Genomic DNA, 17,310 nt, shown 5'->3' on the forward strand with positions numbered 1-17,310 from the left:
TAGTCACACAAAATAGACAGAATAGGGGCTAAAAGTCCGCATTGTTACTGCCCATTGCTCTACTGCCCTTGAGAATTTGGTGGTGAGTCACCATTTTGAATCACCGCAGGCCGTGTGGTGTAGATAAACCCATGGTGCTGATAGGGAGGAGGTTCCAGGATTTTGAACTAGTGACAATGAAGCGACTGTGGTATATTTCCAAGTCAGGATGGGGTGTTGCTTGAGGCGGTGGTGGAGGGGGATAAGCATGCGGTTGGTGGAATTACCATGCGTCTGCTGTCTTTGTCCTAGGTGGTAAAGGTTGTTGGTTTGGAAGGTTCTGTTGAAGGGGATTATGATGCCGAAGATTATGGGAGAGATTTTTTGCTGTGGCAATTCGGGTAAATTACAGCAGTGGATATTGGGGAATTACACAACAGCAACTGAAGTAGACAATTCTCTCATTATTGTCCAATACATACCTGTACTGAAACTTCTAACATGGTAACTGGATAATAAAATCTTGCATAATTTTGTTATCCAGCAGAAAGAGTTCGGCTCACTTTCGGACCATGCATTTCAATTTCCCTCTGCCAACTGGATCCTTCTTTTATAATGATCTAATGCCTTGGAACAATCTGTAAACGTCAACTACCAGACATTCTGGTTAAGCAGCCCCTGTGCTATTTGTCAATTTGCAGCTTCTACGCATTCTTGTAATTATTCAGTTGAGTTAAACTGTTTTTAATTAGACAACAATTGGGTTTTAAATAGCTTCTAATTTCTTGCATTGAGACATGAGTGAAAATTCAGCACTCTCCAGAAGTGCTTATTGCAAGTGGCAAGTCGAGAGGCAAACTGGTTCAATATGGAGCTGAGCTAGAGAGACCTAGGAAGTCCAAAGTTCAATCGTGGTCTGCGCTGAGACCAGCGTTGAGCACTTTTGTTGTGCATAAGACCCTGGATGAAGAAGCAATCAGGGTTTTATCTCCCTAGACAGACCTGTGCTGGAATAGACATCCATTGTAGATGGCTCAGGCTTGGGTCATTATAACGTGAAGTTCTTCAGGGCATATCTGAGACACCTGACAGGTGTTGTATAAAGTCTGCACTTTTTGCCTTTCCAGATGAATCATTTGTGCATGAACCAAGAATGAACTCTCGAGAGTTCAAGGAAAGGTATTTCTGGTGAACTGGCTTAATCATGCTAGAATTTTTTCCCCATGCTATTGATCGATGGCTGCCACTTGAAGACAGTGGCAGGACTTTCCGGCTTGCTGTGGCATGTTTTCCAATGCCAGCTTACCATTGGCCACCGGCAGGATCTTCCAGTTCAGTCGATGTCTACAGTGTTTTGCATGGCTTGCCTGTCCCGCCGCAGTGCGGGGGGAGTGGCGGGGGGGGAGGGGGGGGGGGTGGTCATACTTGGCGGGACCAGAGATCCCCTGTGGTGGAAAGGGCTGGAAAATCAGGCCTCATATAAAAGGTCTAAATAGACCATTAGTTTCTTCAAATTAATAGAAGATTATGCTGAACTCACTTGACATTAATGGTAATTTAGTATTTTTTGCTTTTAGGCCGTTAAATCAATGGTTTCCAAACCATCCCAAACAATTGAAACAAAACAACTGTCCTGTTATGGAGATCACAGTCATGTAATCACTTAGCAATAGGATAAATGAAAACTTGGGAGGCCGATTTTCAATTAAAAACAATTTCACAACTCATAAATATGTTTTTGAGTACCAATATTCAAATATATTTTGCAAGGAGTGGTGCACTGGGATTCGCACACTAAACCTATCGGGACCCAAATAAAAAAGCAGTGCAAGTTGAATATGATAAAAGTTTCCAACATGAAATGAGCTTGAACAATCGGAAACCAGTTCCCTTAGGAACTGGCAACAACTTGAATCAAGGCCATATATGTTAGCAACTTAACAATTGGCTGGGATAGGAATTGGAAAATATCGGAATAATGCAGAATGGGTGCCCTTGTGAAGTAAAGGCAGATCTTTGGAGCAAATAAAGTTTGCTCTCATCAAACTGTTCTCTTGACTGCTTAATGTTGACACTGCCTCAACAGACTGATGGCTGTTACCTTGGTGAGCACAACAAGCCAATAATTTATTTCACAGTTTTAAAAAAAAATCCAAATTATTTTCAAGGTTCAGAAAGAATATCAATGGTTGAAGAACTAATCCATTTCTAAGGCTTTAGAACGCATTGCTGAATTCACAATATTTCATTCTGCAAAATGCTAATCATTTTGTAATGCGATGTAGCCTTCAGACCTTGTACATGGTCAAGGATGGTCACTGATTGCAAATGAAATACTGACAATTCAAAGTGGCGCTGGACACACTGAAGAAAGTGATTATACCACTTAAATGTCCACTCATCCACAATGAACCCTTCTAACTTGGGCGTTCAAGCATGTGAATCGTGCATCACCATCACTGCAAATTAGTCCAGTAAACCTCTTTGCAATGTTTATGCACTTGTAATCAGAATAAAGTGATCACTGATACAGTACTGCCATCCCGGTACCAAACATCTCTACACTTTAAAAGCAGATCTGGAGAAAGTAAATACCACGGGCTGGATTTTTGCCAAGGAGACGAGTAACAGGAATTTTCCAGAACCCGTGATCCCGTCTCCATTCTGGAGGAACCATGCTGCCGTACACTTCTGAAATGGAGATGGACGTGGGCTGGAGGTGGGACCTGCCACCTTCCGAGGTAGCAACAGAAGGAAGACAGGTTAGAAGGACCCCTCTGTTAACTGGGACTCGGCAAATTTGTAATCATGACTGTTAGCCTCACGAGCCCCCACACCTCTGTCACTCACCCCTTGGCCCCCTTCGTTCTCCCATCCACTCCCATGCCCCTTCTAAGCCTTACTGTATCTCCCATGGGCCCTCACATCTCCCATGGGCCCTCACATCTCCCATGGGCCCAGTATGCACGAGGTACACTCCAATGAGCCATCTAGAAATCTTTGACATGTTCATGAAAAGAAAACACCCATTCAAAAATCCATTTGAAAAACTTTGCTTCTCTGAACTTCTCATAAAGCTGTCCATTCTGGAGCTCGGCCTAGCCATAATGAGGCCATCTGGACAAATATAATTCCGTTGATACAGGTTCCAAATGACTTCGTTATAAATTCTTGGCTGAACTCCAAGAATAATTAATAAACTCAGCCCAACAGGGGTCTGTTTACTCAGTTGCAAATGGGAGTGCTAGATTTGTTTGACATCTTCATTTATTTGTAGTATGTCAATCCTTCTTTGAAGAAGTTTTCAATGATTGTGTGCTTATTTAGACAAGATTAAGAATTACAAAATGGATTAAAGGTATCTTCAATGTCGGTATTGGATGACAGCTTTAGGAGAAGGTAAGAGGGCAGTGTTTTTCACATGGAATGCTGAATGCCTACTTCACAGAATCACAGGACTGTTATAGTGCAGGAGGCCGCCATTTGGCCCATTGTGTTAACACCGTATTTCCAAATGAGCATTATGACTTAGAGCCATTCCCCTGCCTTCCCCCCACACCCCTACACATTTTTTTCTATTCAAGTAATCAGCTGATCCCCTTGTGAATGCCTCAATTGAACCTGCCTCCACCACAGCTCCGGGCAGAGCAACCCGGACCCAAACCGCTCACTATGTGAAAAGTACTTTTCTCACATCGCATTTGCTTTTTTTTTTAAAACAAATCACTTTAAATCTGTGCCCTCTCAATCTCGATTCTTTTATGAGAGGGAACAGTTTCTCCCTATCTACTCTGTCCGGCCCCCTCATGATTTTGAACATCTCCACCAAATCTCCTTCTCAGCCTTCTTATCTCCAAGAAGAACAGCTCCAACCTCTCCAATTGATCCTCATCAGTGAAGTTTCTCATCCCTGGAACCAATCTTGTAAACCTCTTCTGCACTCTCTCCAATGTGTTCACATCCTTCCAATAGTGTGGTACCTAGAACTGTACACAATACTCCAGCTGAGGTCCAACTAGTCTCCTCTATATGTTCAGCATAACCTCCTTGCTCTTGTACGCAATGCCCTTATTAATAAAGCCCAGAATACTATATGCTTTATTAACTTCTCTCTCCGCCTGTCCTTCCACCTTCAATGATCTAGGCACAATACACCCAGGTCCCTTTGCTCCTGCACCCTCTTGAGAATTCTACCCCTTATTTTCTGTTGTCTCTCCAGATTCTTCCTACCAAACTGCATCATCTCACACTTGTCCGCATTGAGCTGTATCTGCCACCTATCTGCCCACTCCACCAACTTGTCTATGTCCTTTTGAAGTTCTACACTCTGCTCCTTACAGTTTACAATACTTCCAAGTTTTATATCATCCGCAAATTTTGAAATCCTCCCCTGCACACCAAGATCTAGATCATTAATATATAACAGGAAAAGCAAGGCTCCCAACACCTATCCCTGGGGAACACCACTACAAACCATCCTCCAGCCTGAAAAATATCCATTGACTGTTGCTCTTTGCGTCTTATTATTCAGCCAATTTTATCTCTGTGTTGCTACTGTCCCTTTTATTCCATGAGCTATAGCTTTTCTCATAAGTCTGTTGCTGTACTTGTTTTATAGGTCCTTGACTCTAGATGAGGATTTCCCCATGGTTCACAGTGCCTCTGAGGAACAGTGCTGGGCACTCGAGTGGGGTGTTCGTTCTGATATGCTCACCCACCCCAGTGATGGAGCTGAAATCCAGAATACAGTCTTGTCCTACATTTTTAAAGCCTTCCTACCTCCATGTTGACATGGACAGAGGCTACAAATCTCAGCCTGTGTCTCCACAAAAGAAAGAGCATTGCGGGATCGACTTTTTTGGCAGCCAAAGTTGAGGTTCCGAAACAAAACATGCAAAGGCGCTTGCTAAAAATGACAACCACTCCCCTTGGATTGAATTACACAGAATCAAAGTAATTGTATACAAAAACCTTGTTAATACCTGCCTAAACTACAACACTCTCGATGCTTAAAGGTTATCAAAATACACTACATCAGTTCTTTTTACCTGAATGAAATGGAAATTGCTGTTTAGCTTCGCCTGTATGAGCATCCCAAATTATTGTTGTCTGAAAAAAGAAAGAAATTCTTAGTCTCAGTGAAAATGCAACAGATTGGAAGAGGGTCTGAATGATCAAAAAACTACTAACTAGCAGCTGATTACGTGGTGCCCATTAAAAAAATAGCACTGTACTTTTCATCGGTAATAATGAATTGGAGATGCATTGGCTCTGATGTGCAAAATGGGTCCTTGATCCTCATGCTGCCAAGTGGCACAGTGGTTAGCACTGCTGCCTCACAGCTCCAGAGATCCGGGTCCGATTCCAAAGTTTGGGTCACTGTCTGTGCGGAGTCTCCACCCTCTCCCCGTGTCTGCGTGGGTTTCCTCCGGGTGCTCCGGTTCCCTCCCACAGTCCGAAAGACGTGCTGGTTAGGTGCATTGGCCATGCTAAATTCTCCCTCAGTGTACCCAAACAGGCGCTGGAGTGTGGCGACCACCGGAATTTTCACAGTAATTTCTTTGCAGTGTTAATGTAAGCCTACTTGTGACAATAGATAAATAAACTTAAAAGTTCCCAGTCTCGGTTGCATCACCAAGGGGAAACTCCAACTCACGGCCAGATGGGTGTGGGGAGGTTGCGAAGGAATAACTATTACTGTGCTGCTGACGTTTACTGCTCTATGGGCAAGTTGCAAGTCCAGTAACAAAATTCTGAGAATCAGTTTTCGCGATTGGTGTGCTCATAGACAAGAGTGTAGAGGGCCATACTCTCAGAAGTTAGGGAAATCAGTTAAATGTAATGAAAAAAGTACAATATTTACTTCTCTGCAACGAATGTTGCATTTCACCCTTACCTTATCAACACCTGCACTGAGAATATAGTTTCCCTTCTTATTCCATTTTAAAGCAAAGATGGGGCCTTTATGTTGTCCTAGGGTGCTTGCGAGGTTGCCTGAAAAGAAACATTCCAATTCAACGGAAAGATTCAATAGGAATCTGATGTTTTAAAGATTATACAGACTTGAACTCACAACTCACCATCCTTTGTCCATATTCTTGCAAATCCGTCATATGATCCTGTGGCCAACAGTGTTCCATCGCTCTGGAAAAAAACCAAATATACAAGTAGTGACTCCCACCACAAACATAGTGGGCGGAATTTTCCTGTCCCACCCACCACCGGAATCGCAGCGGGTGGGACACGGGCCATGCAAAGGTCCGTTGACCTCAGGTGGGATTTTCCAGCATTGCGGCCGGAAAATCCCACCCAGTGGGTTCATCCTTGTAACAAGAACAACGATCTGTATTAAATAAATACCTTTCACACGATAAATTTCAAAGACATTTCTCAGATGCTGGATAATGGTTAATAGAGATATAGAAATAGACTAAAGGCTGGGTGGAAGAGGTAGGTTTTGAGGATGTCTCTGAAATTTTGAAACAGCAAAGCTGGAGGGAGAATATTCTGGATTATTGAGCAAGGCAGAGGAAAGCTCTGCCAGCAGAGGGAGAGCAAGTTGCAAAAGAGGCCAGAGTTGGAAGATTAGAAGATGCACCTTGATACATAGGGCCAGAGGACATTACAGACTGAGATTGGGCAAACCATGGAGGTAACTGTGAAAAATCACAATGATGTGGGTGGCACAGTGGTTAGCACTGCTGTCTCACAGCTCCAGCGACATGGGTTCAATTCCAACCTCGGGTAACTGTCTCTGTGGAGTTTGCATAGTCCCTGTTTCAGAGTGGGTTTCCTCCGGGTGCTCCGGTTTCCTCCCTCACTCCAAAGATGTGCAGGTTAGGTGGACTGGCCATGCTAAATTGTCTCAATGTCCCCAGATGTATAGGATGCGTTAGGGCAAAGGGAGCCAATTCAGTTCAGCAGGAGAGATAAACCATCGCAAGATAGGATGGGGAAGTTGCAGGATATGGATGAGCTGGAGGACATATACAGTGGATCTCAACTTGCCAGCAAAAAACAAAACAAAACTGGGATATCTCAAGATTAGATGAAATAGAACTCAATTATAGCGCAGCTATGGATGTTAGGGAACTTGGGGAAATAAACAGTGATGTCTTGAGGAGTGTACATATTACAGAGAAAGTTTTAAAGCGCATCAAGGTAGATAAATACCCGGGACCTGATGAAGTGTATCCCAAGACATTATGGGAGGCTAGGGAGGAAATTGCGGGTCCCCTAGCAGAGATATTTGAATCATCGATAGTCACAGGTGAGGTGCCTGAAGATTGGAGAGTGGCAAATGTTGTGCCTTTGTTTAAAAAGGGCTGCAGGGAAAAGCCTGGGAACTACAGGCCAGTGAGCCTCACATCTGTGGTGGGTAAGTTGTTGGAAGGTATTTTGAGAGACAGGATCTACAGGCATTTAGAGACGCAAGGACTGATTAGGGACAGTCAGCATGGCTTTGAGAGTGGAAAATCATGTCTCACAAATTTGATTGAGTTTTTTGAAGGGGTAACCAAGAAGGTAGATGAGGCAGTCGATGTTGTCTACATGGACTTTAGCAAGGCCTTTGACAAGGTACCGCATGGTAGGTTGTTGCACAAGGTTAAATCTCATGGGATCCAGGGTGAGGTATCTAAATAGATACAAAATTGGCTCCTTGACAGAAGCCAGAGGGTAGTAGAGGGTTGTTTTTCAAACTGGAGTCCTGTGACCAGCGGTGTGCCTCAGAGATCAGTGCTGGGTCCACTGTTAGTTGTCATTTATATTAATGATTTGGATGAGAATATAGGAGGCATGGTTAGTAAGTTTGCAGATGACACTAAGATTGTTGGCATAGTGCACAGTGAAGAAAGTTATCTTCGATTACAGCGGGATCTTGATCAATTGGGCCAGTGGGCTGATGAATGGCAGATGGAGTTTAATTTAGAAAAATGGGAGGTGATGCATTTTGGTAGATTGAACCAGGGCAGGACTTACTCAGTTAATGGTAGGGCGTTGGGGAGAGTTACAGAACAAAGAGATCTAAGGGTACATGTTCATAGCTCCTTGAAAGTGGAGTCAGGGGTGGACAGAGTGGTGAAGAAGGCATTCAGCATGCTTGGGTTCATTGGTCAGAACATTGAATACAGGAGTTGGGGCATCTTGTTGAAGTTGTACAAGACATTGGTAAGGCCACACTTGGAATACTGTGTACAGTTCTGGTCACCCTATTATAGAAAGGATATTATTAAACTAGAAAGAATGCAGAAAAGATTTACTAGGATGCTACTGGGACTTGATGGTTTGAGTTATAAGGAGAGGCTGGATAGACTGGGACTTTTTTCTCTGGAGCGTAGGAGGCTGAGGGGTGATCTTATAGAGGTCTATAAAATAATGAGGGGCACAAATCAGCTGGATAGTCAATATCTTTTCCCAAAGGTAGGGGAGTCTAAAGCTAGAGGGCATAGGTTTAAGGTGAGAGGGGAGAGATACAAAAGTGTCCAGAGGGGCAATTGTTTCACACAGAGGGTGGTGAGTGTCTGGAACAAGCTGCCATAGGTAGTAATAGAGGCGGGTACAATTTTGTCTTTTAAAAAGCATTTAGACAATTACATGGGTACGATGGGTACAGAGGGATATGGGCCAAATGCGGGCAATTGGGATGAGCTAAGGGGTTTAAAAAAAAAGAGCGGCATGAACAAGTTGTGCCGAAGGGCCTGTTTCCATGCTGTAAACCTCTATGACTCTATGCAGCGATAGAAACAGGCAGTCTTGGTGATGAAAATTATATCACGTTTAGGCTCATCTCAAAATTGCTGCTCTGTGGAATCTGGGGTGGGGTGCGGAATTTTATACGGAGCTAATGAGGATGGCTTCAGTCTTACCCGATGTTCTCTCTGACATTAACCCGCTAATAAAGTGGAGCAAGGGGCTTGGTGCTGGATAAAGTGGAGCTGGAAACCTTGTACTGATTAAACTGGAGCTGGATACCTGACAGTTAATGATGTCGAAAGGTAAACCAAAAACTGGATAAAGTGAAACAGGAGAGCTGGTGCTCGATAAAGTGGAAGGATAGAGCGAGAGCTGGATGAAGTAGATCAGGAAATCAGCTCCTGGATAATGTGTAATAGGAGACCAGATTCTGCAGCGAGTGAAATAGGAGGCCAGCCACAACATTGCCATTATAGTACTTAATCTTTAGTCTCTGTAGAGTTGTTCACTTCAGAAAACCAATGCTAAGATGTCAAATTCTCCCATTATGCAGGTGAGGAGTTATTCTTCCCAAATGGCTCCCACCTACCACGCCCTATGAAATGGGCCAGAATTTAGACTGATTTTGATTCTTAATTCAGAATTCTTGCCAACTCTGCTCACATCACATTAACTAATCCTCCACGAAGGATATCATTAACATCTTCACTGCAGTCTCGAGTTCTGGAAAGCTGCCAGATTACATCATAACTGCAGCTGTGCAGAGCGGACGCAGAGTATAGCAAGCACACACTCACAACACCAATGTGCAAGCGCAGCCATGAATTTCACCTTCCTTCGCAGGGAAAAATAATTCAAGACCGTAATCCATATTAACATAATGCACTGAGACACACTTTGCCAGCAGTTTGGTTTGACTCATCGTCAAGATTAGAGTCGACATAACTATGTCTGCACATCTTGATTTAAAATTCTCCTCATTGTTTTCCCTCCATCCCCTCACCACTCCCAATCTCTGTAATCTCCTGCTTTACTCAAGATATTGGCACTCCTCCAATATTGGCCTTTTGAGTGTCCTCAATTTTAATTGCTTCACCATGCCTTTGGCTGCCTGAGCACTTGGCTCTGGAATCTCCTCTGCCTCTCCAACTCTCTTTCCTCATTTAAGATGCTCCTTAAAATCTACCTCTTTGCCAATTTTTTGCCCCAATACCTCCTTACACAGCTCAGTGTCAAATTCTGTTTGACAATACTCCTACGAAGCACCTTGGGATGACTTGCCACGTTAGAGGCACCGTAGAAATAAAAATTGTCGCTGGAATTCACAGCTTAAGCAGGGAAATCGCTCTAACGTTTATACATTGGTGAGGAATCCTAAGGCTATGAATGTAAACCAACGAGTCAAGCTGAAAAGTCAATTGCGGGAATATATTTTGTAGCAAATAATGATTGGTAGATCTAGCAGTAAGGAGACAGCTTCAGGGAAACAAAACTGACGAGTGATAGGGCCCGATTTTACCATCAAGTTGCACCCGTTTTAGGGCGTGAAAACTTGGTAAAGTCGGGAGTGGGGCAAGTAGCACAATCCGCCCCGCATCCCCGCCAGTACCCCCTTTACCAAGGCCCGAAAATGGCTGCGATCGGGACCGCACCCAAAACGGGTGCGACGGCCATTTAAGTGCATTGGCATGCATTTAAATTGACTTAATGGGCTGCACAGCAAACCTTACCGGCACTTCCCCCTTTACCACCGCATTCGCCCATCCAGAATCAGCGCAAAACAGACATGCTCCACAAAAGTCTGATTCGGAGGCTCTAGTTAGTGAGGAGGTAAGTGCCAAGCATCCGATGTCTCTTTGCTTGAGATTGTTGGGGGGGGGGGGGGGGGGGCGCTGCCATTCTGCCTGTGATCAGTGAGGTGGAAGGGGGGGTCTGCTGCCACTCTGCCTGAGATCAATGAGGGGGAAGGCGGGGTGGGGGGGGGGGGGGGGGTCCGCTGCCACATTGCCTGTGACCAGTGTGGGGGAAGGGGAGGAAGAGCCTGTGATCGGTCTGGGTGGCAGAGGGGGTGGGGGATAAGGGGGTCAGTAATGTTGTGGAGGTGGGGCAATGTCTGTGGTGGCCAGGGGGAGGCATTATCCGACCCGGGAGCGGTGTGGCAGGAGAGCTGCATTCTATCTTTTTTCTGCGCATGCGCAGTTGGAGGCGTCGATCGAAGCTGCAGGATTTCGGGCGCGTTAAGCCCCACCCACAGGCTTCTGCAGCGCGATTCAGAATCGCTGATATTTTTACAGGCAGGGTGTGTATGGGGGATGCCTGAGAACGGGTCTAAAAGTCGGATCTGAAACACTCCCAGCTTCAAGTCCACCCAGCGCTTAAGAATCAAAATGGTAAGATTGGGCCCATAGTATTAGAAACTGGCTGACCATTCATTCTGTACTGCATGGGGCATTATGTGAATGCTGCAACCCACATTGTGGGGTACAAAGGTTGCTTGAAGAATCTTGGCAGGGCAATAATTGGTCTTTTTCAACCCAGAATAATACACACAACACTGTGCACTATTTTGTAACTCATTGACTTACAAAGGCTACTTATTTGAGAGCATTATATCAGATTCCTAATGAGGTTAAGGTGTATGCTTGCGAAAAACCAAAAAGATTGAGTTAATGGTTAATAGGTTTCCATTAGAAGGAATCACAAAAGGGTTACTAATTGGTTTTACAACCATGGCAACTTACATTCCAGTCGAGTGATGTAACATCCTTATTGCTAGGAACATCTTGCCCGCCTTCTCTGATACAATGCCTCAGTACTAATTGAGTGGGGCCACTGTTGCTGTTTTCATTGAGATTCCATATCCTTGCAGTGGAGTCTCCAGAACTATAAACATAAAAAAGGCACTTGTTAAAAGTTTCTCCCACACCCCCTTTTTCTCTAATCACTGTTTCTAATTTGGGGATTTGGCATTTCTAAAGCAGTGATGACTCGCATGTAAATGACAAAATGAGAGAGGATGGAGAAACTGCAAACTCTACTGCCAAATCCCGTTACGCCACTAGGTGGTACGGTGGTGCCACAAGTGGTTGGTCAGAGATCGAATGCTCCCAAATTCGAACAAAAATTATACGATTGTCCACATTATGATCATTAATTTTGTTTAATCTTTAAATCTCTTATTGAAATTACTCCTCATAAGAGTTCATTGGTTTTCACATTAAAGTTTCCTATTTACATGCTTATAGTAAAACAGAAATAGCTTTCAGCATCTTTACCTCTGATGATTCCAATTAATGGTTAATCTTATTTCTGTACAATAAATTAGATACATATCATTTCCAATCATTTAGATTGAAAACATATTAGCATTGCTGAGACTGGAGTGGTACGGTGGCACAGTCGTTAGCACTGTTGCCTCACAGCATCAAGGACACATGTTCAATTCCAGCCTCGGGTCACTATCTGTGCGGAGTTTGTACGTTCTCCCCGTGTCTGCGTGGGTTTCCTCCTTGTGGTTCTGGTTTTCTCTCTCAGTCCGAAGACGTGCAGGTTAGGTCGATTGGCCGTGCTAAATTTAAGTTGCCCCTTAGTGTCAGGGGGATTAGCAGGGTAAATGTGCGAGCTTACAGAGATAGAGCCTGGGTGAGATTGTTGTCAGTGCAGCCTTGAAGGGCCGAATGACCTCCTTCTGCACTGTGGGGATTCTATGAGATTCGTAGTCGCATATGAATGTATTTAATGTATTCAAGAGGCGGCTGGATATAGCACTTGGGGGCGAATGGGATCAAGGGTTATGGGGAGAAAGCAGGATTGGACTATTGAGTTGGACGATCAGCCATGATCGTGATGAACTGTGGAGCAGGCTCAAAGGGCTGAATGGCCTCCTCCTGTTCCTACCTTATATATACCAATATGGTCAAAATGACTTGACAAAACATTCCATGACTCTGTTGTCCACTTCAAAATTTTACCATTTAAAAAAATATTGAGATGCATTAAAGTGAAACGGCTGTTCATACTTTCTTTGTGTAAAATGTTTAATTGGTCGCCAGTCACTGAAATCATTAATTTGACATTAAACTTCAATCACTTTTAAGTGTTTTCTTCCTGCGACAGTGAACAATATCAATGAATGTGCACAGTCGCAAAAGCTATTAGCACCAGCATATCCCATAAAAACGAGTCTGCTGTGCTCAAACTCAGCATTTCACCTTCAGGTGATCTTTCCGTTACAGCAACAGAGCAACAACTTTGAGAATGCACAGGTACCAGTGGTGAATAACACTTCCACCAATTTAGCGGCATATAGAAACTCAGCCCTTTTTAAATAGGGCGTGTAGGGGGAGAGTTATTCGCTGCATACATCTGTTCACGTAGACACAGGAACAACTTGAAATTTATTCAGGGAATCTATTATTCGTCAGCCCTGACGAAGCGTCATAGAATCATAGAATCGCTACAGTGCAGAAGGAGGCCATTCGGCCCATCGAGTCCGCACCGACCACAATCCCACCCAGGACCTATCTCCGTAACCCCATGCATTTACCCTAGCTCGTCCCCTTGACATTCAATTTAGCACGGCCAATGCACCTAACCCGCACATCTTTGGACTGTGGGAGGAAACCGGAGCACCCGGAGGAAACCCACGCAGACACGGGGAGAACGTGCAGACTCCACACAGACAGTGACCCAAGCCGGGAATCGAGCCCGGGTCCCTGGCGCTGTAAGGCAGCAGTGCTAATCACCGTGCCACCCTTAAATCCAGACTCGGGTCATCCAGACTCGAAACGTTGGCTCTATCCCCTCTCCACAGATACTGTCAGTCAGACATGCTGAGATTTTCCAGCATTTTTTCTGCTTTTGTTACAGATTCCAGCATCCGCAGTATTTCGCCTTTATATTAAGGATGATGCGGAGATGCCGGCGTTGGACTTGGGTGGGCACAGTAAGAAGTCTCACAACACCAGGTTAAAGTCCAACAGGTTTACGTGGAGTCACGAGCTTTCGGCTGCTCCTTCATCAGGTGAGTGGATATATTAAAGAGGCGGAGAGTACTGGGAAAGAATGGATGAAAAATAATTGCTGCTGGAACACCAGGAACAGATCTGTATTACGTGCTTCCTATGGTTGTAAACAAGTTGGTTGTAAACAGAAGTTTAGGGAATGGTCATTCCCTGTTTGATTCTCCAGAGCATGCCTTGACCAATCAGAATCAACCTGCACGGTTTGAATTTGAACAAAGCTGGGCAGTTAACTGTTCCATGCTGCATTGCATCCACCAATCAGTGTCCACTTGCCAACCACTTAGCACTCTCTTCTCATGTGGTACTTTTGTTGCTCCCCCATTACTGCTGATAATTTCTTGCAAGTTATCCTGATGAGTGTATAAAATTATGAAGGGCATAGATAGGGTGAACAGTGGGAAGCTTTTTCCCAGGTCGGAGGCGACGAACACAAGGGGTCACGGGTTCAAGGTGAGGGGGGCAAGGTTCAACACAGATGTCAGGGGGACGTATTTTACACAGAGGGTGGTGAGGGCCTGGAATGCACTGCCAAGCAAGGTGATTGAGGCGGACACGCTGGGATCGTTTAAGACTTATCTAGATAGCCACATGAACAGACTGGGAATAGAGGGATACAAACGAATGGTCTAGTTGGGCACATGAGCGGCGCAGGCTTGGAGGGCCAAAGGGCCTGTTCCTGTGCTGTATTTTGAGTGCAAGACAAAAAACTTTGATAACATGTATCGATTTTCAGCAAAACAAAAGCCGTGCGTACCAGCAAAAACATATCAGCAGAAATAAGAATAGAGTTATTAATTGGAGAGCAACACCCCACAAAAATGCCTTAGAAATTAGCTAACAGCTCATGTAAACAAACTAGCAGTTACCCTTGCATGGGATGACTGAATCTTTTAAATAATGGTGTTGCAGGGCCCTTATTACCTGTTAGCACCGTGATTTGCTTGGTAAGTTTACAGCGTGATGAGTCAGGTCCTGAGCACAACAATTTCACAATTCTTCCTTGCATATTATGCCGAGTGTTTTGAATACCTTTGGCATGCTCCCTGGACGCTTACAGAGGAACCTGATCCAATATAACGGATGATGCACTTTCTGCAGAGAGTTTAGGCATGCTAGTCGCCAGGTTGGACCCATAGATGTACTTCTTACCCAGACAGGCAGAGTGGGAATGGAGGGATACAAAAGAATGGTCTAGTTTGGACCAGGGAGCGGCGCGGGCTTGGAGGGCCAAAGGGCCTGTTCCTGTGCTGTATTGTTCTTTGTTGCAGGCTAGAGAGTTTTACAACTTTGATTTGATGATTCTAAAAGTCCATTCATAAATTTTGAGGTTTAAGCAGGGTAGTTTGAACCCTGGGTGAATTACACTTCATTGTTTCCGTCATGGTATCTTCTGATCTGCCGCAGAATATTGGCCGTGCAATCAATTCATTACCCAACTCTTCCACATGTAAAGCAAATACTTCTTACAGAGGAAAACAATTGCTGAATCAGTCATTTATGCAACATGGATCATTCAAAGTACAAGCAAACTTTATTGACGGTATTGGTTGTGCTTTCATTGAGGGGGATTGGCTGTCGCCTGAGACCAGGGGGAGATCAGTCATGGTCTGATTGAATGGCAGAGCAGGCTCGAAGGGCTGAATTGCCTACTTCTGCTCCTAATCCCTATGTTCCTACGTTAATGGTGGCATGAATGTCCATTAATGGGGTCAGGGTTCTAAGCTCTGCCACCACATGTGTACTGAGCATACTGCTAACCAGCACATCATGGTTGGTAAGGGCGAAAAGAGTAATATAATCTTAAAGATAATTATCAGTACAACAGAATTAATGTATAACATTGGATAAAAGCAAATTACTGCGGATGCTGGAATCTGAAACCAAGAGAGAAAATGCTGGAAAATCTCAGCAGGTCTGGCAGCATCTGTAAGGAGAGAAAAGAGCTGATGTTTCGAGTCCAGATGACCCTTTGTCAAAGCTGCCAGACCTGCTGAGAATTTCCACCACTAGTGTATAACATTTGTTACTTAACGTGTTCCAATGTGGTACCTACCCCGATGCCAAAAGGTCACTGACTGGGTTCCAGGCACAAATGAATACTTCAGATTCATGACCTCTTAAGACTGTGGATTTGTTTGAAGGAATTTCAACATCTCCATCTATTTCCATGGCATCAGAGTGATTATCTGCAAAGAGTCATTCAAAAGTTCAGCCACTCGGAAGAAAAAAAAGTCTTCGCTTGATAAACCAAGACCCAGTCACAATAAAGTTTATAATGTCAGTCACGAGAAAAGCAATGTTGCGCCAACAAACATTTTCATTCTTTTGTTTAAATTTTCAAAACCATATGGCTTTGATTAATTGAACCATCTGTCAATTGTCACCGCCAAGCTCACGTCCATGAATAGGTAAGGTACTGAAAGATATCTGGCCCCATGAAGGGGCGTCTTGACAAATACATGAATAGGAGTGAATAGAGCGATATGGTCCCCGGAAGGATAGGGGGTTTTAGTTTAGTCGGGCAGCATGGTCGGTGCAGGCTTGGAGGGCCTAGTTTAGTCGGGCAGCATGGTCGGTGCAGGCTCGGCGGGCCGAAGGGCCTGTTCCTGTGCTGTAATTTTTTTTGTTCTTTGAAGTTTTACCTCAGAAAGGCTTCAACAGGGGAGATAATTGGCAAGAAAAAGAATCCTCCCCAAATCTTTAAATTTATTTGTATGGGATGTGGGTGTCGCTGGCTGGATCAGCATTTATTGTCCATCTCTAACTGCCCTCCATTTCATGGGCATTTGAGAGTCAACCACATAGCTGTGGGTTTAGATTCACATGTAGGCCAGACTAGGTAAGGATGGACATGAGTGAACCAGGTGGGTTTTTACGACAATCGACAATGGTTTCATGATCATAATTAGGCTTTTAATTCCAGATTTTTATTGACCTCAAATTTCACCATCTGCCATGGTGGGATTTGAACCCAGATCCTCACATCTTGCCCTGGGTCTCTGGATTACTAGATCAGCAAGATAGTCAATATCTTTTCCCAAAGGTAGGGGAGTCTAAAACAAGAGGACATAGGTTTAAGGTGAGAGGGGAGAGATGCAAAAGGGTCCACAGGGGCAATTTTTTCACACAGAAGGTGGTGAGTGAGTGAAACAAGCTGCCAGAGGCAGTAGTAGAGGCGGGTACAATTTTGTCTTTTAAAAAGCGTTTAGACAGTTACATGGGTGAGATGGATATAGAGCGATATGGTCCAAACATGGGCAATTGGGACTGGCTTAGTGGTTAAAAAAAAAGGGTTGGCATGGACAAGTTGGGCCGAAGGGCCTGTCTCCACGCAGTAAACCTCTATGACTCTATGGCAATGACAATACCACTGCCTCCCCGGCAGAACAGTATTATTTGTAACAGAATCATAGAGTGGCTACAAACACAGGTGGAGGCCATTTGGCCCATTTTATCTGTGCTGGCTCGATGCAACTCAGCTACTTCCCCCTTCCCCACCCTTTACCCATAATCTTACAAATTTTCTGTCTTCAGGTGTTTATCCAATTTCCCTTGGCAAGCCCCGATTGAATCTGCCTCCACCACATTCTCAAGTAATGCATTCCAGATCCGA

The 17,310-nt window shown here is 44.4% G+C and overlaps 1 protein-coding gene across 7 annotated transcripts in view; it reads right to left on the minus strand.

Annotated features, from left to right (window-relative positions):
* Positions 1 to 17,310, minus strand: part of LOC144499821 (F-box-like/WD repeat-containing protein TBL1XR1) — a 385,459-nt gene that overhangs the window by 28,853 nt on the left and 339,296 nt on the right. For all 7 annotated transcript variants that reach the window (XM_078222335.1, XM_078222337.1, XM_078222340.1 and 4 more), the window contains 5 exons: positions 15,751 to 15,883; positions 11,415 to 11,556; positions 6,060 to 6,123; positions 5,876 to 5,973; positions 5,028 to 5,088 (listed from right to left, as the gene is read on the minus strand). In XM_078222335.1, the coding sequence (XP_078078461.1) occupies positions 5,028 to 5,088; positions 5,876 to 5,973; positions 6,060 to 6,123; positions 11,415 to 11,556; positions 15,751 to 15,883 (498 nt within the window). The remainder of the gene's footprint in view (positions 1 to 5,027; positions 5,089 to 5,875; positions 5,974 to 6,059; positions 6,124 to 11,414; positions 11,557 to 15,750; positions 15,884 to 17,310) is intronic.

This window comes from Mustelus asterias, chromosome 10 (genome assembly GCF_964213995.1).
Source record: "Mustelus asterias chromosome 10, sMusAst1.hap1.1, whole genome shotgun sequence".
NCBI lineage: Eukaryota > Metazoa > Chordata > Chondrichthyes > Carcharhiniformes > Triakidae > Mustelus > Mustelus asterias.